At 46.3% G+C, this 22239-nt stretch overlaps 1 protein-coding gene across 2 annotated transcripts in view; it reads right to left on the bottom strand.

Annotated features, from left to right (window-relative positions):
- Ptpn21 (protein tyrosine phosphatase non-receptor type 21) overlaps positions 1-22239 on the bottom strand; it is a 56179-nt gene continuing 33940 nt past the window's right edge. For both annotated transcript variants that reach the window (XM_076921455.1, XM_076921456.1), the window contains exons 10-19: positions 21475-21554; positions 16214-16274; positions 15525-15609; positions 10774-12218; positions 7097-7234; positions 6111-6332; positions 3729-3857; positions 3307-3541; positions 2603-2763; positions 1-1985 (exon numbers count right to left, since the gene is read on the bottom strand). In XM_076921455.1, the coding sequence (XP_076777570.1) occupies positions 1857-1985; positions 2603-2763; positions 3307-3541; positions 3729-3857; positions 6111-6332; positions 7097-7234; positions 10774-12218; positions 15525-15609; positions 16214-16274; positions 21475-21554 (2685 nt within the window). In that variant the 3' untranslated portion in view covers positions 1-1856. The remainder of the gene's footprint in view (positions 1986-2602; positions 2764-3306; positions 3542-3728; positions 3858-6110; positions 6333-7096; positions 7235-10773; positions 12219-15524; positions 15610-16213; positions 16275-21474; positions 21555-22239) is intronic.

Here is a 22239-nt window from a genome sequence, read left to right as displayed (position 1 = left end):
TGCCATATATTACTCTTTAATTAAAGTTTTGTTTTACAATATGTGTTCTTGTCAGTGGGATATTTCCAAATGTTTAAAAGTGACAGGAAAGCATCTTGAAACAACGTACCATTGGAAGAAAAGCTTCAGAAAAGTTCTGTCCCTCACACGGCTTGAGATGGAAAATAAAGCACACAATCCCACCCGGAGGGTGCTGTCCACCTGAGTCTATTGTGCTTAGCTGGGCTGGTGCACACACTTGTCATGGAGGGTGGGTGATGGCTCACCACAATCGAATCAGAACAGTCATCTGGGAGCTGGTGCTAGATCAGACATTCTAGAAGGTCTACACTGAATCGACAGCCTAGGATGTGGGGGCACGAACACACATGAACATGACACACCTCAGCTATGGGTGCCAGCTTGTCCTCCACATCTCCCAAAGGAGACTTAGCCTAGTCCAAAAACAACACTTTCTGCTTCAAACCCGACCCAGTTCGGAGCAGTTGAGAATGTGCCCAAATGGGATGGAGGAGGAGGCCAAGTACCTAGAACTGATCCTGGGGCGAGGACAGGATTAAGGTGCTAAATTCAAGTACCCCCTGAACACCAAAGCAATTTCTGCTGTCCCCATAAGTTTGGGTTAGGGAAAGGAACCTCTGTTAACTATTTCCTTCTTTCAATCTAAGGGAAACAAAGCCTTGGGGTTTCTCTAATGGTAATGTAAACCTGGACTTGTTTGTGGGGAAAAGAAAGACAGGAAGAACCCCAATAAACACAGTCAGTCATCGACATGGTGGCAGGCCTTGAGTTCCCTGTGTGGAGCAGCCCTCTAAGGTCCTCTCCATCTCTGCTCTTGGTGTGAACACAGATAACACAGCGTTTGTGTAACAACCACGCCTTCTGTGTGAGCACCGCGCACCTACTCTTCCCCTGGTCATCTTACATACGCAGAGCCTTCTCTTTGAAATAGGGTCCACTGTTGTCTAAATAAAAAGCCACACATATTAAACTCATTTTTAACAACAAAAAAAAAAGTGCTTAAACCATCCTATGCAATTGCTCTTTCTTCATTTTCAACCAATAAAATCAAACTCATGTTTACTAATAATACTGAAAAAATAGTGAATCTGATTGCTAGATTTTTAAATAATGTGCCTTCCTCCCCAACTTTACATTAACTGACTCAGTATCATAACAAATTGAGCTCTTATTTGGAAAATATAGAAGATACAAATATATAACTTTTTAAAAAACATTCTGAATATAAAAATGCTTTCTACGTTTTAAAATAACACTTTTAGATTTTCTTTAGTTTTGGATTTCATGAATAAAACACTTAGTTCCTCCGTGGTTTTTGTTCTTAAACAAAAGCTAATGATGGTTTTAAATACAGTTGCTCAGGAACCACACAGTCTGTGGATGCCCCACAGAGAAGTTCAGCTTCTAGCTAAAAAAGAAAAATCCCTATTTAGTCATAAAATTACATTATCAAAAAAAAAAAAAAAAAAAAAAAACAGTTTAAGATAGAAGTCTGTGTGCCTTAATGATTGCCAGAACTGCCCAGTGCAGCTTCAGTAAGACCGAGAACTGTCTAGAAAATACAATCTCCAGAACTTGTGCAAGTGCAGCAAACTGGGCAGATGCAGCCAGGGCAGCACGCCTGCCTCCTCGGCCTGTCCCGGGCCCACAGGCCGCCTCGGCCTCGTGCTTAGCATGCTGCTTCGCTCTTCGTACACACTTCCTGTTCAGGATCTCCACATGGGACTACTGGGAACAAAGTAGGAGCTGCACATTTTTCTTTCCTTTTTTTTGTTTTCAAAGCTGTAAACACTTCACATGATTGGGTCCCCATAAAAAAAAAAAAGTGTTGGAGCTTAAATGAGCCGGGAGCTTTTCAGGAACTGAATGAGAACTCTGTACACAAATGTATACTGGTTAAGCGTCTGCACCAGCATCATCCTCTGCTGTCTCAGCATGTCCAGCACTCTGGGGATGTCCAGCACCTGGCAGAGAGAGACAGAGATGAAGAGAACACTCCTGAGGGAAACCAACACTGTGAAGGCTGCCACCAACAGTGAGAAGGCTGCTGCCCTCACAGAAATCTGCTGAGGAGACAGACTGTATATGAGAGTCCTCTGTGATTGGCTAAGATCTGATTAGTTTTAGCTACAAATAAAATATTCATGTGGATTATTTCTTCAACAGTCCCTAGCTACCGCACAGTGACTTGTAAATCAGTTACATATAAGTCATATCTCATGAGATTCTAAGATTCAACAAAAACATAGTGTGCTAGGTGCTGCTAGGCTCAATCCAACATTTCCCACACACACTGCTGGCTGGCACTAATGCTGGGAGTTAATGGTGTTACAGGAAAAACAAAGCACTCAGCTCACAGTGGGAAAACACTAGATAAGACAAACTTGAACGATCTTCTATAGTATATAACATCTCAGTCTTTACTGACAGTCGGGACAGAGAACCCCTAAGACAAAGCCTTTTTAACAACACTTAACATCCATCTTGGGCCACCACAGTCCTAGGACACGTTCAGAAAGCTATGGGGCTGCCATGGCTGTCTCCTTCCCCCACCAGGAACATGGAGCCAAACATAACTCACCTCATTGTGTTCCAGACAGGCAACCATGATCTCTGACAGAATGACGACCCCAGTTCTTCCCACACCAGCACTGCAGTGCACCAGCAGCGGGGGGTTGGGGCTTTTGGGTTCACTTGTACTGTTGGTGTGACGTCGAACTGACTGGATCTCTTCAAGGTAGGCTGTGAAGAATCGGTGAAATACAAAAGTTCTCGGGGATAACAGCACATAAAACCAACAACCATCTCCTTAAGTCTCTCCACTGAGAAGGTTGCAGGTAAGGACACTGGGCACATGGATACCAGGGCCAACCCAGTGGTGGTGGAAGGCAAATCGGTGCCTTAGCCAAAATTAGCCAGAGGAGACATGTTAGCTGTGGCATTCAAGGACAGGCAACTCTTAAACATGCCTTCCTGCACTGGCAGTGTGGGTAAGGACACTTGCCAAGATGACAACCTGAGTTTAATCCCCAAGAGCAACATGGCGGAAAGAGCAAACTTCTCCAAGATATACTCTGGCCTCTACATATATGATGTGGCACATGGACAAATACACACACACACACACACACACATATGAAACAAATACAAAAGCAAATCCATCTCCTGTTAAGCCTCCTCAAACACATTATTTTAAAATATGCCCAAAACTTTCATGAGACAACAAAGAGGGATTATTGTAGAGACCTGACACAAAGGAAGCTCCCTATAAACAAAGACACTTACATAAAAATCCCTTGAGGTCTTCGGGACAGCCATGTTCAGGCCAGTCTGTGTACTGGAGATGCCAAACTGTCCTCTCCTGCCCTGTGAGAAGGTGCTTCATCTTTAAACCAGTTGTGGCATAGCAGCCCGAGTCCGTGCGGAAGCGAGTTGTGATCTTAAACCTTCCATAGGTGACAGTGTTGTGCCTGGAACCGAGCCGTGGCCAATACCTAAAGCTCTTCTCCCGACCTCCCTCCTGTTAAAGACAAGCGTAATTCAGCAGCAGCAGCAGCACAAGCCCCAGCCGGCCGTTCTTCACACAGCCTGCCTTTACCAGGCCACGATCTCCCCTGCTGTCTTCACGAAAGATTACCTCTGGGTGCCTGACCTTAGCAGCTCTTTGGAGACTTGAAAAAAATGAACTGAGAGGAACAGGCACTCACCTCTTCCGCTGTCACCATTGCTATGATTGCGACTCCCTGTTCCCACACCATCTGCCAAAAGTCCTGGCAGGTATTTTGTAATGGTCCCTGTGTGGCAATATAATCCCATTCTATTCCGCTGACAGAGACCTAAAATCGGAGAAGGTTAAAAGCTTAGTGTGTATGTGTGCATGGAATATGCATGCACAGCAGTTTATGTCTTCGTGGGCACACTGAAAACCGATGGGCTCTTCAGCAGAGCAGGGACAGTCTGTCCTAACCTCTCCCTCATTAATACAATTGAGACTGCTGGCATCTTTATAAACCTATGTGCCTTCAGTTCACATGAGAGCCATCTGCTCACCTCTAAATTTCAGTTTTTTATCTACAAAATACAATAACTGCCCAGCCCACAGGGCTGTGAGGACAGACTCAGTGTATACAGTGTCCGACACATAACAAGTCCTAGGTAAATAGCTACTCTTGTTGTGATGGTGACACCAACATCACAGTACCCTAAATCACAAATACAATTTGCCATGGTTAAATACTAAATATGCTTGGAAAGTCCTAGCAACTAAGTCAAAACCTGAGCTAATGCCGAGTGTCGATGAGAAAAGGAGTATCTTCAATTTAGAATGGTCTCCATCTTAAACTGAGTCAAAATTACCTTCCAGACGGCCAAGTTCCCACTTAGGATGGCATAGGGGGCACAACTGAATGCCCCCCATGCTAACATAATAAGGAGTTACTGGATTTACAGCCAAGAAACCTGGGTTAAACTATGTTCTGCCAGTAACTGCTGACACCCATTCCTTTCTGAGTGCCCGTGCCAAGCCAGGCTCCACGCGCTCTCCCTCGAAGGCCCAGCCCTTGGCACTGACTCTCAGCCCTCTCACTGGGCCCTTTCAGCAGCAGCATGTGGTGGGCACAAGTTATCATACAGTTGGCTGGGTAAAAATAGGGGTCCCAGAATCGCTGACAGAAGTAGGAGTTGACACAATCTGCCCAGTTCTGAATTCCATGACTCCTCAAGTGGTAGCTGAACTTCTGAAATACCATCACAAAAAAAAAAAAAAAAAAAAAAAAAAAAAAAATCACAGCGTCCTTCTATTTTACCCATCAGTCATACGAGAGTAGATGAGTTAATCCGAAGACATGGTTGGTTTCCAAATACACAATACGCATATGAAGAGCAAGGCAGTGTGTGCATGAATTCCTCAAAACCATTAAGCATGCCTTCCATCTCAGCACCTGGGGTGCAGACGCAGGCTTCTCTCTATTACTTTTAGGCCACACATGTCTATATAGGGAATTCCAGGCCAGCCAAGGAGATATAGCAAGACCATGTCTCAAAAATACTAAAACCAAAACCTAGATAGATAGATAGATAGATAGATAGATAGATAGATAGATAGACACAGACAGACAGACAGATAACCACTAAGCAGCATACATAGCTGCCAAGTCCTCAGAAATCCTTGTGGTCGGGTTGCTATCAAATATGACTTGCAAGCTGAAGAAAAAAAATTGGGAAAGAAAAAGGCACAACTCCTTCCCTGTAAGAGGAGTTAGTTCTCCTTTCTACAATGGAGGACCCCAGCTGGCTGGCGTGAGTGAGTGCTCTGTGCGGCTGCCTCCCACTTAGCAACTGTGACATCACCCAGTACACTAGCATCAGATTGTTCTGGGGAGCGCTTTTACAGAACAAAGTGATACCAGAAGATCAGGAGGAAGAAGAACAGGGGGCATCCTCATAAGCAAAAGCTTGTGTGAGCATCCTCCCTAGTCCCAGGGCACAGGGCTGGGATGCAGCTGGCACTCCAGGGTCTGCCGAGCACAAAGACCTGGCTTTGGTCACCAGCACTGGGAAAAGGAGAACATGAAAAGCAAACCAGCACACTCGTTACCTGCAATGCACATGGCTATGTGTTGGGGGAAAACAGTGGTTCAGATTCAGCAGCTCCTATGAGAACTGAGAAGCTCAAAATGAGTCTTCAGATTCAAGACAAATGAAACGCTCTGCTCTGAGTCCCAGCAACAATGTGGGTGGGAAAAGGCTACCACATGGAGAGAGTGGGCGTGACTCTGGCTGTGTCTGGAATCTCCAGCTTATAACTGTCAGAATGACTCAAAATGGGATGTTTGCACAATACACACTCAGTGTAAATCAGTGTAAATCTTACCATTTCTACAAGTCAGCCCCCGACTGCAGTGCCATTGATTATCTGGGATGTTCTTCTCACCTTTTTTTTTTTTTTTTTTTGGGGGGTTTTCGAGACAGGGTTTCTCTGTGTAGCCCTGGCTGTCCTGGAACTCACTCTGTAGACCAGGCTGGCCTCCAACTCAGAAATCTGCCTGCCTCTGCCTCCTAAGTGCTGGGATTAAAGGTGTTCTCCTCACCTTAATATGTGACGCATTGATGTAACCCGTGTTGTTCTCCTTGGTTGGCACCAGCTCGACTCTCGCATCATCATAGGGGAGCACATCCTGGAATCGATTTCTCTCTGCATTTTCAGGGAGCCGGGCTGTTGAGCACTCACCATCAACCAGCCGTTTTTTAAGGATCCTCTCATATTCAGTGAAGACCATTCCTTGCTCTAACCGCTGCTCCAGAACCTTACACTATAGAAAAGGGCATAGGGTCACATACCACAGCTGCCTGTTCTTTTAAAGTCTTGATTTCTGCTTCAAGGGCTAGCGTTTTTAATACAAAAATTATACATGAAACCAAACCAAAATTTTTATAAGTCACAAAAATTAGAACAAAAGACTCAATGTCGTTGGCGAGACGTAGAATGCAAAACTCAGTTTGAAGTTGAACGCTGGCCTAAGGCAGTCTGCTAACTTGAGGTCTAAACCTGTGGTCAGTTTTGTAATCTGTAAGAATTTGAATTCTCCCGGACTAGGAGAATCCGGTCCAGACTCTGTGAGCATCTGCTCTGACTTATAACAAATGTTTGTAAACTACTGAAAGCAGCAGGAAGCCTGAGAACCACCTTCAGATGCAGTCAGGGGACGTGAACACCTGTCTTAATTTTAAACGAAACCTCACAAGGAAGTTTTTAAATTCAGTATATTTAGTTTTGATTTAAAAACAAGATGAATTTTCAATGAAATGTCTGGGTTTTTTCCTATGGACCCTTATACACATGTACTTACTTTGAGGAAATAAAAAAATCAAAAACTTTCAGAAGCAAAAAAACTTGACATCAGAGCCTGAAATTACTGAAGGCATTGGAGCCGCGGGCTCACTCCAGCTGTGACCCAGAAAATGACCTTCCCTTACACTCATGTGTAACTCTGACACTGTCTTAGACAGAACATTCACTAAAATTGCACAAGGGCCCTGTGGAGTTGCAGCAAGCCGGGCCCCTGCGCACACTCACCCTCTCGTCATTTGTTGCTCTGGTGGACACTTCTTTTCCTTCATCAGGCAGGGGCAGCCTGGACAGGGAGAGTCCATTGAGGGCTGCCAGCTTGAGAGGACCAATTTTTTTTGCATCTGCTCGAGTCTTTTTCATTCCCTGTAAGAAAATATTTACACACACATAGAAAACGTACCCAGACACCTCTCAAAAAAAAAAAAAAAGTCAATGTTTTGCCCAGGAAACCAAGACAGAGCTGGCCCTGCTCAATCAACCGGAGGAGAGACGACACTCCTAACACAGCTGCTAACAGCTTTAGGAAGAAGACATTCCTTTCAAGGCCAGAGCTCTGATAAGGCCTCCAGATAGAAGGCTTTGACTCCAATTGGTTACAAGACTCTGTTGCAATGAAAGGTGAGGCTGTAGGCAGGCAGCATTCTTACAGAGCCACCCAACCTCAAAACATGGCACCAAAACTCAGCTGGAGTCCACCCAAAGCAGACAAGGTATCAGTGGGTTGTAAGAGCCTTTTTCTTATTTTGATACTGGTGTCACTATGTAGCCTTGGCTGGCCTGGAACTTTCTATACATACTAGCCTGGTCCCAAACTCACAGTTATCCAGCCAGTGGTCTCTGCCTCCTGAGCACTGGGATAAAATGCATACAGCACCATGCCTGGCAGCCTTTGCTTTTTTCTTTTTTTCCTTTTTTGAGTCAAGGTTTCTCTGTGATGGAACTCACTCAGTGAGTGCATTAGCCTCCCGAGTGGTAAGATTAAAGGTGTGTGCACCACCGCCACCCAGCAGCCTTTACCATCTTTAAAATAAACAAACGAAAATTTAAATCATTCTGGGAAAAAAAAAACACAAGAAATGTAAATTGCTCTCACTTTTCCATCCTACAATCTTGAAGAGCCATGTGACCCGGGCCTGTCAAAGCGACCACATTCCTAAACCAAGAACTAAACACAGCTGAGAACTCCATCAGAGAGCCAGAGCGGAAGGGACGACTTATCAGTGGGATGCTGGCACCTATGAAAGGTGTTTCCCAAAGCTCTCAAGCCTCATGACTTTCCTCTCTGTCCCCCAAGCCTCACAGATCCTGCTTGCCAGTATTAGCTGGCTCTAGTGTTTCTCAGTCTAAAATCTAAACACCCCACATAGTCAAGCCAGATGAGGGGCGCTCAAGACCAGCAGGGATTATCCCTTACCAAGCCTGTGGTTTTCAATGCAAAATCTGCAAGGCTTCTTAGGTGAGAACCGCATTGCATAAAGGATGCACCAGAGCCAATCTGTATGCAGATGTCAAGCACCCAAACCAGTCCACCTTGGAGATAACCATCTAGTCCCTGGGGGTGGAGCCCATGGGTGGGGAACTCTAAAATGTCCCCTCCTTGTCTGCTACTTACTCACTGCCTAACTTTGCCTTGTTTTAGAGTTCTTGTGTTACACAGAGACATGCTCATGTAATGTCACATGAAGGGGGCAAAGGCTTCAGCAGGGGGGCTTCAGCTTCTTCTTTAACTCTTGGGAAGTTGGGGAACTGAACTTGTGAGGCAGCATCAGTCAGGAGTTAGTACTGACCGAGCACCTTCTATGTTTTGAACGTTTATTTTAGTCCCGGAACTCTCAGGTCACCTCCTTTACAAAGGAGAGGCTAAATAGTTTGTCCAAGGTCACGAGCTGCCTCTTTGATAAAAGATCAGTGTTGGGGCTCTGGAGGTGGAAGAGCGGAGCCGAGGAATGACCATGAAGGGCCTGTGACTATAATGAACTATAACACACCGAAGGCCTATCCTCAGACCCAGGCTGTTCACTGTAAGAGCCTAGATATTTCTTCTTGACCACAGCCTCCATGCATAGCCTAAAATAGGTAAAATCCCTGTGCAAAAAGAAGGAGCCAAAAGGTGGTTCAATCATACAACTTTACTAAAAAGTCTTTAAAAATAATGAAAGAAAATTTGTATTTTAAGAGAAGCAACTTGTCAAAGCCCCCAGTTGAGCCTGTCAGACCCCCATAAATGCACTAGACTTCTCTCACTCTGATTCATTAAATTTGTTGAACAGATACAGCGGATAATGGCAAACTGTGTTACCTTAAAGGGCCCTCACAAGGCCTGGAAGGGTTTGGTCTCGTTAACCCTAGGAAAGTTAGAAAATCAGAGGGACTATGCTCAATGCAGCTGTCCCTGGGAGTACTTGTGTTCTGCATAGAAACAGTGGGCAGTTCTTACTGCACTATCGTGGAAGGCTCCACTCCCCCAGCTTGGGGACTCAGGTAGTGACTGTGGAAATCCCCATAGTGTCTCCACCTATACCCTTCTCCACCATGCCTTTGTACACTCAGGAAAAAAATAAACCTGAACTTAAAATTCATCCTTTAGTTAATAAGAATGCCCTTAAATCTGTGACCTTTCTTAAGCTGTTTTTTCCTGTACCTGTGAGCCCAGCCTGCCAGGAGGCCTACCTCTGTCTGAGACCCTCAGACACTAGTCCAGAAGTACACCCGTGATGGCTCCTCAGTCTTCGGGTCCATCCTAACAGGAGATGGAGGAGGAGAACCTTGGCTGCCAGTTTACAAGGGGTCAAATGAATGTGCCATCACTTTGACTTGCTCCCAGGATAGGGCAAGGAGGGGAGGGCCATACAGTGCTGCATGCCAGAGCGATGTAACATGGGGACTATGAGCAGACACATGTACAAACAGATCCACAAACTCAACAAAGATTCAGTGCAGCGTAGCCAGGTTTCAGAGGGAAATTACTTCTCACTAAAATACCACATATCTAATTCACCCAGACACAGAATACCGTGGAAGAAGGTAATTATAGAGATTAAATAAGCTAAAACTTCCAGGTCAGTCACTCACTAGTTGTATAACCTTGGAAACGCTACTTACTATTTCCGAGTCAGCATCTTTATCTGCGAAATGGGCTCTGACAATGGGCTCATTATAAACTGGGCACAGCAAAGATGAAATCTTTGCACGTGGTAAATGTTCTGAAAGGCAGCTACAGAAAACAGAACTGGTCTCTTGTATTTTGTTCGAAATGCGTAGGAAGTGCTTTCCTGTGCTTATCATGCTGAGGAGAGCCATCATGTCTACAGGGGCCTTTTTCTGAACACCCAGTTCACTCACTCATCCCTTTAAAGAGATCTACTTCCTAGGTCCAGAGTCACCTCAGCCCACAGTGGTCATGGCCGAGATAGTCAAGCTGGATCCAGTCTCGAACCTTGACAACTGTAAAAGGACAAAATTTCGGGACAGTCTCAAATGCCTCTCTAGAGATGTCACTTGAAAAATGTGAACATATGCAGCTCTGGGGTGCCTTGTGACACCATGGTATTTTAATGGGTGGTTAGCAAAGCAATCTTGGCTGGAGTATTGAATCATTCCCCTCTTCCTTAGCACTCTAAGAAGACAGCTCAGGGACTCCTCCTATTGCCTTCCAGAGGCCTTCTCTCTGCACCCAACCATGCAAAGCCATGACCACCCCATCAGTTCACAGTTTCCACATAAATTCGTACATACCCCAAATGAGGCAAAACTCAGAGCTGGGCAGGAACTGGCAGTTAAGAGAAAAGGTGAAAACTGAGAACCAGTGGTACTGAGGGAAGACAACATACTAGAAGTTGAAAACACAGATTAAGGGGCCTGTCCTCCATGTCTGAGATACCTCTGCTCCCAGGGAAGCTTACCCCTAGCGGCGGAAGTCCTTCCACAATGTTCTTCTTCCCAGAGAGGAGATCTGACACTGGCCTTTTCTTGAGAGAGTCCCTCCTGGCTCGGTACCTCCCTGAAGTCGTGAGGTCTGACTCGGACATGGAGGGGGTCATCAGCCCATCTCTTCGGGGCCGATGGGTCTCCACAACCAGGTGGACAGGGCCGATGTCTTTTGCCCTCTTCTCAGGCTCTGTGACATGGGACTTGGGCTCAAAAATATGCAGAGGGCCAGTGACCGGAGTCACTGAGGCACAGGGGTAGTTTAGCTGTTGTTCCTGAGAGAAAGCGGCTGTAAGGTGAGGCTCAGACACCGCCGAGATGGCATGCTCTCTGCTGCTCTCCTCTTCCAAGTCCTCGTCCTCCTCACTGCTGTGAATCAACATGGTGGCATCAGAAAGGGACTTCTTGTGGCTGAATCTGCCACTCTCCTGCTCTTCAGTCCCCTCCTGCTTCATCTTGTCAGAGAAGACGCTGGACTGAGAGCCTGCTGAAAAGGTCCGTGGGGCCACATCTGCTGCGGAGGCTGACATCGTCCTCTCCTTGAGCCTCAGGCCTTCGAAACCGTGTGTGAGCCCCGCGACTTCAATACTGTTCCTCTTCTGTAGGTGGGCATGCCGCGCTGCTGTGAGGGGCTCACTGACCTCCTGCAGAGAGTGAGCCACCGGCAAGCTGTCCTCCTGGAAGGTCTGCACTGAGTGATGGACGCGCCTGGTGATGAGATCCGGATTGCTGCTGCTGATGTAGAGGTGGCGGGACAGGTCTGGGGTGCTGTTGGCAGGTCTTGGGTAAGGATACGGCGGGGGTGGCCGGTATACCTGGGTTCTCATAATGTTTGGAGCTGGGTAGTCTTGGGCCTGCAGCTGCACATTTGTCAGCTCAGGCACACTCACGGCGCCCACCACAGGCCGCCGCTCCGCAGGGTAGGGATACGGAGACTGGCTGTGGAAACTGTAGTTTAAGTTAAAGGGGTAGTGGGCTGACTGGGGAGAGGTGAGGTGTGGGTGCTCCCGAATCTCAGGCTGGCTGTAGACCAAGGCGTCGGGCCTGCTGTATGCATAGGAACTGCCAATGTTGAGGTTCCTCAGCGAGTGGCTGTGCCTGTCTGCATGCACCATGCCTCTGTTGAGCTGCTTCATCACCGTCTCATAGTCAGGGGTCGGGCGGTAAGACGGGGGAATCAGCGCACTGTGCCGGTGGGATGGGATGTAGTCGGGTCTCATGACGTCACTGCCAGTAATACTTGGGTTGGAGGACATGGGGGAGGGCTGCAGGTAGGGCTGAGGTGTGTTTAAAGAGTTCGTACTGTGCGCACTGTAGACGCTGCCGTTGCGGATGCGGCCGCTGAGGTCAATCTGGGTTCTGTCCAGGCTTGTCTGCGAGTGACAGTAGAATCCGTTCTTGTTGGGTACAAAGATGTTGTCTGAGGAGGGAAAAGGTTTTAAAAGATTTTGAAAATGTATTAAGTTGGACCCATCACTCCAGCCCAATACTGAGACAGGCCCTGAAAGAGCTTGTAATTTTCTTGCTAACGAGACATCTTTAGCTACACAGTTGCCCTGGGAGCTTCAGCCTCCTCACCTACAGGATGGGGTAGATCTGCTTAAAGTGAGGTGCTTAGGATCTAGCCAAATCTAAGTCCAACATGGATACAGGCATTCTGGAGTCCTGGGGAACTCAGGGAAGAGATACTGTTGACAGCACCGAGCCAGTGTGGGTACAAGTACAACCCTGAGATGCTGAGCTAGGGAAAATACCAACGATCTGTAAGCATTTCCTTAACCGGAATGTTAGCTTGTTTGCGTTGAGTCTTCCTCAATGAAAAGAAGTCCACTACAAAAGAGCACCAGTACAGCAGGGACAAGGCTTTCCTGCCCAACAGGGGGTCATTGGGGGTCACCAAAGGTTACCAACAAAGGCCCGGAAGCCAAGAATAATAAGGCTAAGATAACTATAGCTGCCTCCGCCAAGCCACCAGGGAGCAAGACATGGGTCCAGGGCTACTAACTCTCCAGCACCGCTGTGCCTGCTGGGCTAGAAGAGGTTGTCTTTCCTTCACCTACAACTCACAGGAATTGCCTTCTGAGCACACTTCCAAATGCTTCCTGTGGCAAGTACTGTCTGTGTACTGCAGAAGCTCCATGGCAGGGTGATGGGTGATTAGCCATGCGCACATTTTGTTCTGGTGTGCACAGTTCTCAGAGCCTCTCAGTTCCTCCTGCTGCACCCTCCTGCCTCATCCTGAGCTTCTTCATCTGTAGAGCAATCGGCCATTGCTAAATCTCTAGACGCCTTTCTTTTCACAGATCCCTCACCCAGGTTGTCTAGACCAGTGGGACACCCACACCAGTTTCCCTGCCTCCGTACTCTCTAACAGCACACTCAGGACTATATCTCTTTATCCCTTGGTACCAAGCACACATGTGCGACTACTGACAGGAAAGAGAAAGTGAGCAGAGTTAAGAGCCAGTTTCTGAGGACTTCCTCCTCCCATCTCCCAGTGCCCTGGCCAATGCAGTTGGTCCTCCACAATGGAAAAGGCTCCTCCAGTCTGAGCCCCCATTCAGGCTAACATGGAACAGAGCCCCACCTGGCAGGACACAACAGACAAGGACTCTGATCAAGAAGTAAATCCACTGAGAGTTTAACACAGCAGAAGCTGCCCATTCTGACTGCACAGTAACACGTGGACTGGACAGTGGTTGGGGTAAGGTGTGTGGGTGGCAGAGCAGAGGGGAAAGCCAGGGTGTGTTCGATTAGAACAAGCCAGAGAGTAGCAAACAGAGGGAAGCTGGATGAGGGCAGGCCAAGGGAGCAGACATAGACGAGGGATGATCAGGTACATCACGGGGGTGGGGAGGGTCAGCTGGAAACTGTGTCAGGTGAGTTGAGGAGTGTGAAGACAGAAGACGCAGCTCACGGGATGGAGCTGCTAGTGGGAGGGCTGAAAGGATAAAGGCCTATTTTGTAGCAGGAGACATGAAGAAGGGGATATGGGAAACACAGTATTATGGGTTATAGCTAGCTAGCTGACTGGGGGAAATTACATGCAGCTTGGAATCCACATAACCAAGAGAGTGAGTGACTTCATCACAATAAAGGACCGTAAAAACAGACTTAGAGGGTAAGCGATGAGTTAATATTCAATTTCCAGCAAGCCCTGACAGTTGATAGCAGTTCTTAAATGCCTGTTCATTATTAGCCAGAGAGCCGCCATGCAGGGCTCCCACATCTGGCCATGGGAATGGGGAATGGGTAGAACACAGGAATGACAACAGGGTGGGAAGGAGAAACTGAGTCACCCACTGTTATAGAAACTCTGTGTGAAGGAGCTGCTGGGGAAGCCCCAAACAGGAAAGAAAAAGGCACAGACAGGCCTTGAGATAGATACCACAGAACAGGAAGATGAGTGATGGAAACCCCTGAGAGGGAACCAAGGGGCTAGAGCACGGAGACATCACTCAGACACAGTGCGGTAACAACTGGAAGACAACATGATCCAAAGCACTGTTTGAAGAGAGGTGAGAAAAAAATGGCAGGACACTCATAGACTGAGGCAGGAGAAAGCATCACGGAGACGGGAGGCAGAAGCCTTGTCCCCATGGTTGGAGAGGCTACAGTACAAGTACAGATGGGCATGTACTGAGAGGAGAGGACAGCAGTGAGACAGCCTCAGGGGACACTGAAATCCACACCATAGCTCTGCTCCCCTACTGCCTTCCTCACTGTGGGGACATCCTCAACTGGCAGAGGCCACAATGACAAGTGCAGTCACCGGGCGGTGGTGGCTCACGCCTTTAATCCCAGCACTTGGGAGGCAGAGGCAGGCGGATTTCTGAGTTGGAGGCCAGCCTGTCTACAGAGTGAGTTCCAGGACAGCCAGGGCTACACAGAGAAACGCTGTCTCGAAAAACCAAAAAAAAAAAAAAAAAAAAAAAAAAAAAGTGCAGTCAACACCCGTTCTTTGTGTCCCTTCAGATCCCAGCCCCACATGATGGGCAGCAGACCCCACCTCCAAACAGCCCCTTCTCCTTCTGTGCCACAGCACTCATCCACCGAGTCACAGACCTGCCTGGAACTGATGAAATCCAGCCATCCTGCTAGATCCAGAAAGCACTTCACATGCCCACAGCCTGATGAACAGCATGCTAACACATGCTCTCTTAGCAGACACTGTGACCACATCAGGACCCTTGTTTGTACAATTAGAGCCCAAGCTTCTTTCTACTGAACTGCTATCTGCACCCAGCTCTCTGGTCTTCACTTCCGTTAGACACAGTAACTTAAAAGTATTACACTAGGACATCTCGGGGAGGGATAACACAAAACTGAGTCTGAATAGCTTTTGTGACCAAGGAGTTTTGGTTGCCTGATGTGGTGGCACATGCCTGTAATCCCATCACCGGGGAGATGAAGACTGGAGAATCATGAACTTAACGGAAGCCTGGCCTAAATAAGACTAATAGGGGAGAATTATGGGACTTAGGAACCAGCTTAGGGGGCGGCCACTGGATACATCTGCTCTGGGGGTATCTGAGAAACACACATTCAAGAAAGAACTTGAATGCAATGTTGTCTTCTGTGATTCCAGGATGGCTGTAGTTGGGACAACAATTTGGGGCACAACTGCAATAAGAAACCATCCAGACTCCAAGATCTCTAGGTCTTCCCAGAGTTACTCATAGTCATAACTAACTGTGCAGAGCTTTGCAGACTCCGTGTACTTTACCTTGGGAAGAAGCAAATGGCTCTGTACAGTGTCCATTGTAATGCAGCTGCGGTGGGGGAGGCATCGCATACGGCTGCGGCTTAGGCTAAGAAATGGAAAGTGGGACACAGAGTTAAAACACAGTGCCCATGTGAAAAAGGCCAAGTCATTCTTTGCTGGACTCTTTCTTGTCACTAAAAATGACTTCTACAGGAATTAAATGTATTACAAATGGAGAATAACCATGAAGATGAAGGAGGTCTTAGTATATCTGTCATTTCCAATGTCTCCCATGTGGCAAAAAGCAAGCTCCAGGCACTGACACCAATGATACTAGACAGTACAAGAGAGTCTGCATCCAAAAAGTTATGAACAAGAAGGAATGGGTACAAACCTTCTTGTCTAAACTGATGAACAGAAAAACCTGTATGTACTACATTCAACCCTGTAAGACAAAGTCATCAAGTAAACAAAATACCTACTTAGGATTTCTGGCTACCCAGTTAAAATTCATAATATTTGGTTGTATCTAACATTTAAACATGTATAATAAATCTTAAGTTGAACTTATAGAAGTCACTATTTCTTTGGGTAAAAATTAAACATTAGCACACATTTGTGGCTCAAACTCAACATACTGCCCAAAGTGTATTTTAATTAAGAGAGTGGTATCACTAGGAGAGAGGAGCTGAGCGTGTTCCTTCTCTTACCAGAGACATCCTGGAAGATGAGCCCCTCCTGACTGAGTTCAACGTGGCGGCCTGAGTTTGCCTGTGGGAGAAGACAACTGTGAGCCCAGGGGACACACCTCCTAGTCTACAACAGTAAATCAGATTTAGGAATGGAGTCGGTGAGGTGGCACCTGTAACTCCAGAGTACAAGAGTTGAAGTGCAAGAGTAAGGCTAGAGTGCTGGCCTCTGAAGCCAGTCTGGGTGACATCTGAATTGCAGGCTAGCTGGGATATAGACAGAGTGACACACATAACAATAACAGGTATATTCTAAGGCAAATGACAAAAGGACAAACATGCCGTAAATTACAGAAAAGAGCATTGTCACTTCCTTATGCAGGACTCCACAGCCTCCCAGAACAAAACAAGCACACATTTCTCTTTGTTTGGACAGACAGACACACACACACACACTCACACACCCCTTCTCTTTCTTTACATCTGTGTTACTTATTCAGTGTGAGTAGGTATGGTATGAAGACGTGCACAGATGCTTGCTAATGCCCATAATGCTGTTAAGGACACTTTAACTTATCAGCTACTCCAGGCTCAAGAGCTGCATGACTCATAACTGACTACTAACACATCCTGTGACATTGGTCAGTGCTCTAAGGACAATGACTAAAACACCACCATCACAAAAATCACAAAATAAACAAGATGAATTCACTGACTCAGCAAATGTGCCAGAAAGAAGTCTCTTCTCTTCTAAACTAGCATTATTCTTAGCACTCTGATAATGGCACCTGTGTTACACTCCGAATGCTAGCTTATTTTTACAAGACCTGTAAAATGAAAACTCTTGGACATCAGGTGATTCCTGTGCACTTACTGGGCAATTTCTTTAAACAACTCCGTTTCCTACACCCGGGAAGCATTCAGGCTGTTAGAGAACGACACTCGCCTCTTTTCATTTCCTCTCTTTCCTAGCAGTGAGCCTTAGGGCTTTATGGTGCAGCTGTGTCTGTTTTCCAAAACACACTTCTATCTTCCCAAGCCTGTAGGGTATGGGTGTGGGGGGTCTTTTTAGAGTATGCACAAGTCTCTGATCTCTGGTACTTTGACACTGAATTTGGCTCTGGGCACTGACCACAGTCAGGCCTAGGTTTAAAGGGACTTTGTGTTCAGTCTATCACAGGCTCTCCATCTAGGTGAACTGAGCTTTTAAAATCATCAAAGTCAGGGGTGGCGGCACATGCCTTTAGTCCCAGCACTCAGGAGGTAGAGGCAGATGGATTTCTGAATTTGAGGCCACAGAGACCCTGTCTCAAATGAGTGCTCTCCCCGAACAACAACAAAACCAGCATATATTCAAAAGTGGGAGAAGGAGCTGCTGATAGAACACACTTATCAACAAATGCCTAACAACATTTGCACAGATGGCCAGCCTGAGCAAGACCACACATCTTCAGTGTGTGAAGTACAGAATCTGAGGACACAGGGCCTAGGAACAGAGGCAGCCATTCTTATCTACTGGCATCTTGCTCGCAGCATCTAGTGGGAAGGGGAAGCAGAAGCCAGTTCTGCTAAAACAGAACAAAGGAACCCCACCTGCTGAAAGGTCTGACCCAGGCAACCTTTCTAACAGTCTGACTCTTTTTCTCATTGTTCTTCTAAGCGTAGTTCAAGGAGAGGCCAGCCATCATCAACTTCCCACACAAAGGAAAACAACTGTTGGCTCTGTGTCCCAAACTCTTGGGATGCTGTCTGTGCTAGCAGGCAATGCTGAGAAGTGATGCAGCTAGAACTCCTTATTAATAGCTAGTGTGTGCACCGGAGAGAACAGTAAAATGGCTGTGAGCCCAGGTGAAGGGCATGATATTGCTTGGTGAAACTGTGCTAAGACTACTTGTGGTTATCGCAATCACAAAGATGCCATCTGGAAGGTCATTATCTCTGTTTTACAAATGAGGAAAGTGATACTTTAGGTAGACCACACCTGGTCACATGGCAAACAAGTGGCAGAACCAGCATTTGAACGGGCAGGTCTGCTGGATGCCTGAGTCCAGTCCCTACAAACACACACACACACACACACACACACACACACACACACACACACACACACACACCACATGCACTAAATTAATATATTAATTTAAAACTGAAGGGATGTCTCACTTGCTCTGTGAGCTTCTTCTCAGTCGGCCATCCGCTTACTCACAGCTAGCAAAGGGCAGGCTTTGATCGTGAGTTAGGCGGTGGAAATACCCTGGGATTTTGTTTCAATGGCTTTCCTCCTATGCTTTAATGAAAAACAAAAGCTCCCCTGTTTTAGGGCGGGCCGGGCCAGAGGTGCGTATGCAGACTGCTACAAGGTCAGTGACCTAGCTCCGGATCCCTGCCCCAACTTGCCACTGTGGGCGAGCAGAGACCAAACAGGCTACAGGAAATATTGAGGTTAGGGGCTCGACTCACTGTAGGTCACAGTGATCCCATCTATCCAAGCACCTGCACAGAAAAGGAAGCTCCCTCGCTCCAATTCCAGGACAGCTTCCTGTCCCTAAGCCTTTTAGTTGAGGGCGGGAGTGAGACCTACCCAACTGTGGGAACCTTTTTCCAGGGACTGATACTCCTCAGTGAGTCATCTCTCTCCCCTGGGGACCGGTCAGCCAGAAGGGAAGGAGGGTGCTACATCTTCCAGTCCCCTGAGCCAGTAGTCAGTCTGCTGACTACAGAAGTCTCCAAACAGAAGTGGGCTGGCTGCTACGGTTCACCCACATCCTAAACTACAGAAGCAGCTCATCTCACTGCTCAGCCATTAGCATGCTGCCAACTAAAACATTCACCTTTCCCAAGGTTCTTGGGCCCTCTCTCTAACTTAGCATTGCAGGTTGGGAAGTACAACCCACAAAGAAGGGAGAGAAAGTGCCTACACCAAGAAATGTTGTATCTCCTGCTCACTTTTCCTCATATAATCTAGGGAGTTGATTGCTGCCAGCCAACTCTGGGCTTCTTGGTACCTTGGGATACCAGAAGAGGCATTTTGACCTGACTGACACTGGTATCTCATTTAATATCTAATACAGTCCTGAAAGGAGATCGAGGAAGGTCTCATTATTCCTATTTATACATAAAAAACAAAGGGAGCTAGCTTCTAAGCTAACATAAAAAGATGACCCTGCTACCTCCAGTGCCTTGTCTGGGTGGGAAAGAGAAATACTGTCAGTGTAAATAACAACTGGGCCAAGGTTAGATGAATCAGAGGCACCCCAACGCCACTATCCTATAGAAAGGACATAAGGAGGAGTGCAGAGAAAGCGATTCCATCCCCACAACAGGGGTAACTACCACTTAGCAATAGTCACTGTCCAGCACACGAAGCTTACCCAGCTGGACTATAAGAACAAGTCCTACTGACGCCTCAGAATCATCGTAAGATTAGATGTTACTAGACCTGTGTTGAGAGCCTTCAAGAAATATCTATAAAAATTTCGGTTTTCTTACCCATCAAAATGTGAGGATTTAAATTGTACAAGGTAATAAGACTTGTTTCACATGCTTTCAAATACACATACTAACAGTTCCCAGATATGCAGAAATTAAAAACAAAATTTAGAAAATAGCCCTTCATACATAGTATCTCTAAAGAGAATCAAATATTCTTCATACAAGAATAATATATGTGGCCAATAATATCTATGCAGCTTTACTCAAATTTGGCAATATGCCAAAAGTTATATTTCTAAGATTATAAGAATTCCCGCACATATTCATTGCTTTTCTCTCTGAACTTTAAAATTATTAAAATTAGGAACTGCTAAAATACACTTTTCAAAAAGGCATTAGCCAGGATGTAATACAGGGTTTAGTAGACGTACCACACTTAATGGCTTCTTCCTGATGGCTGTCACTACTGTTTCAAAACACGAACCGAGGTGGTGATGACTCATCACAAATGGCCCTAAATTCATGAAGAGCTTCAAAATGAAAATGCTATGTTCCAATAGATTCTGTAATCATTTGGATGTAATTATTATATGCAAAAAATGACATCACAACTGCTCATCATCGGGCCAGCTAAAGAGGTTTCCCAAATCCAGGGCTCCTGGCTCCTCTGCATGGAACAGTTTCGGACACAAATTTAAGAGTGGGCAAAGATCAGGAAAGGTGGCCATGCCACAAAAAATGAAATTGTTTGTTTTCATGAATATGGGCAACAGACACCATTGTGTCAGGCAAAATAAACCAGACACACAAAGACAAGGCAAGTATCACATATTCCCTCTCACAGCAAGACTCAGTGTGCGCGTGTGTGAGTGAGGGTGTGTGTGTGTGCACGCGCGTGCACACGTGTGAACGTGAGCACACACATCTTTGCATGCATGTGATAGTAAAAGGAGAAGCTGTGGGTGTGGTAGCTCAAGTCAGTAATCCCAGTACTTGGAAGACTTAAGCAGGAGGATTGCTGTGAGTCTGAGGCTCACTTGGGCTACACAGTGAGTACAAAGCCTGCCAGAATCACAAAGCAAAACTCTGTAGCAACCAAATAAACTAAAGGAATAACATTTGAATACATGTTGAAGATGTAGACTAGGAAAGGAGAGGAGTTGGGATGAGTGTGTGAGAGAGGAAAACTACCAACAAGGCCCTTGAACACATGTGTGAACATGTCACAATAGCATCAAGGCCCTTACACTCATATGCACATGTCAGAACAGCTTCTTACTTTGTATAATTCATATATATTAAAAGATGAATACACTTTCTTCAAATTGCTGACCAGGATATTGACCAAACATTATAAAGAATACTACTCCCAAACCAGACATGGGGGCCCACGCCTTTTATCCCGGCACTCAGGAGGCAGAGACAATTGGATGGATGTTTGTGGGTTCGAGGCCAGCCTGATCTATAACACTCTCCAGGCCCACCAAGGCTCCATACTGAGATCTTGTCTCAACAAAACAAAACAAGACTACTCCTCTCAGATTAGAGATTACAGCTCAGTGGTAGGAGGCTTGCTGAGCATAGAGGAAGCCTTGGGTTCCATCCCCAAAGAAAATGAGAAAGGGAAAAAATATCCTTTCCTGTTTTTAAAAACCTTCAAGGATCATGACCGTGAAAGGTGCTTGCTGCCAAGCTCGACTGAGTTCAGTTCAATCCTCAGAACCTACTCGGTGGAGAGCATGACTCCCCGAGATGTCCTCTGGCTTCTACACGTGCTCCATGACACACATACAAACTGGATAAATGCAATTTTACATTTTCTTTTTCTACAATTTCCAGGAGATACTCACAGGTTACACTGGTTCAGTCTGTAAAATTTGTGCCGTGCCACACACAGCCTCCACACGTACTTTGCTGTTTCCATGTCTTCCTGGCAGATGAAACACACAGAGTTGTAGGGGAGCACACAGAGAGGAAGACACTTGTAATGCGGAGACATTGTGTCTACACCATCTCCCACCCATGGCGACTCCCTCATCCCCACAGCGACACCATCATTCCCCCCATGACTCCCTCATTCCCTAGCCCTGTGGCTAACCTCTGAAATCTGTGAGAACCTAATGGTGAAAATGAAGTGACCTGCTCAGCAGTGCGAGCAAGCAGTTCCTAAACATCAGTGTTTGTACCAAGTATCAACTGGACTCCTGAGAAATAACACTCAGACCTTCCAAACAGAACGTTTGCTCCAGGGTCTTAATACTGCCTTTGTTAAGACAGCAAGAACAAAGACAACAAAAACAGGCTACGCAGCACAGCACAGCAGAGCTGCTCACCAGCATGGCCCAGTAGCTAGGCTTACTGTCTCCTCTACTTCTCTTTACAATTAGTTCACAAGTCTCTCAAGGGGGCTGGAGAGAGGGCTCAGTGGTTAAGAGCACTGACTGCTCTACCTGAGTTCAAGTCTCAGCAACCACACGGTGGCTCACAACCATCTGTAATAGGATCTGAGCACAGCTACAGTGTACTCATATACATTAAAAAAAAAAACAAAAAAAAACAAAAAAAAAAAACAAAAAAAACAAAAAACAAAAAACAAACAAACAAAAAAAAAACTA

Source organism: Arvicanthis niloticus, chromosome 23 (genome assembly GCF_011762505.2).
Source record: "Arvicanthis niloticus isolate mArvNil1 chromosome 23, mArvNil1.pat.X, whole genome shotgun sequence".
Lineage (NCBI taxonomy): Eukaryota > Metazoa > Chordata > Mammalia > Rodentia > Muridae > Arvicanthis > Arvicanthis niloticus.
This window is presented reverse-complemented; position numbering and strand designations above follow the sequence as displayed.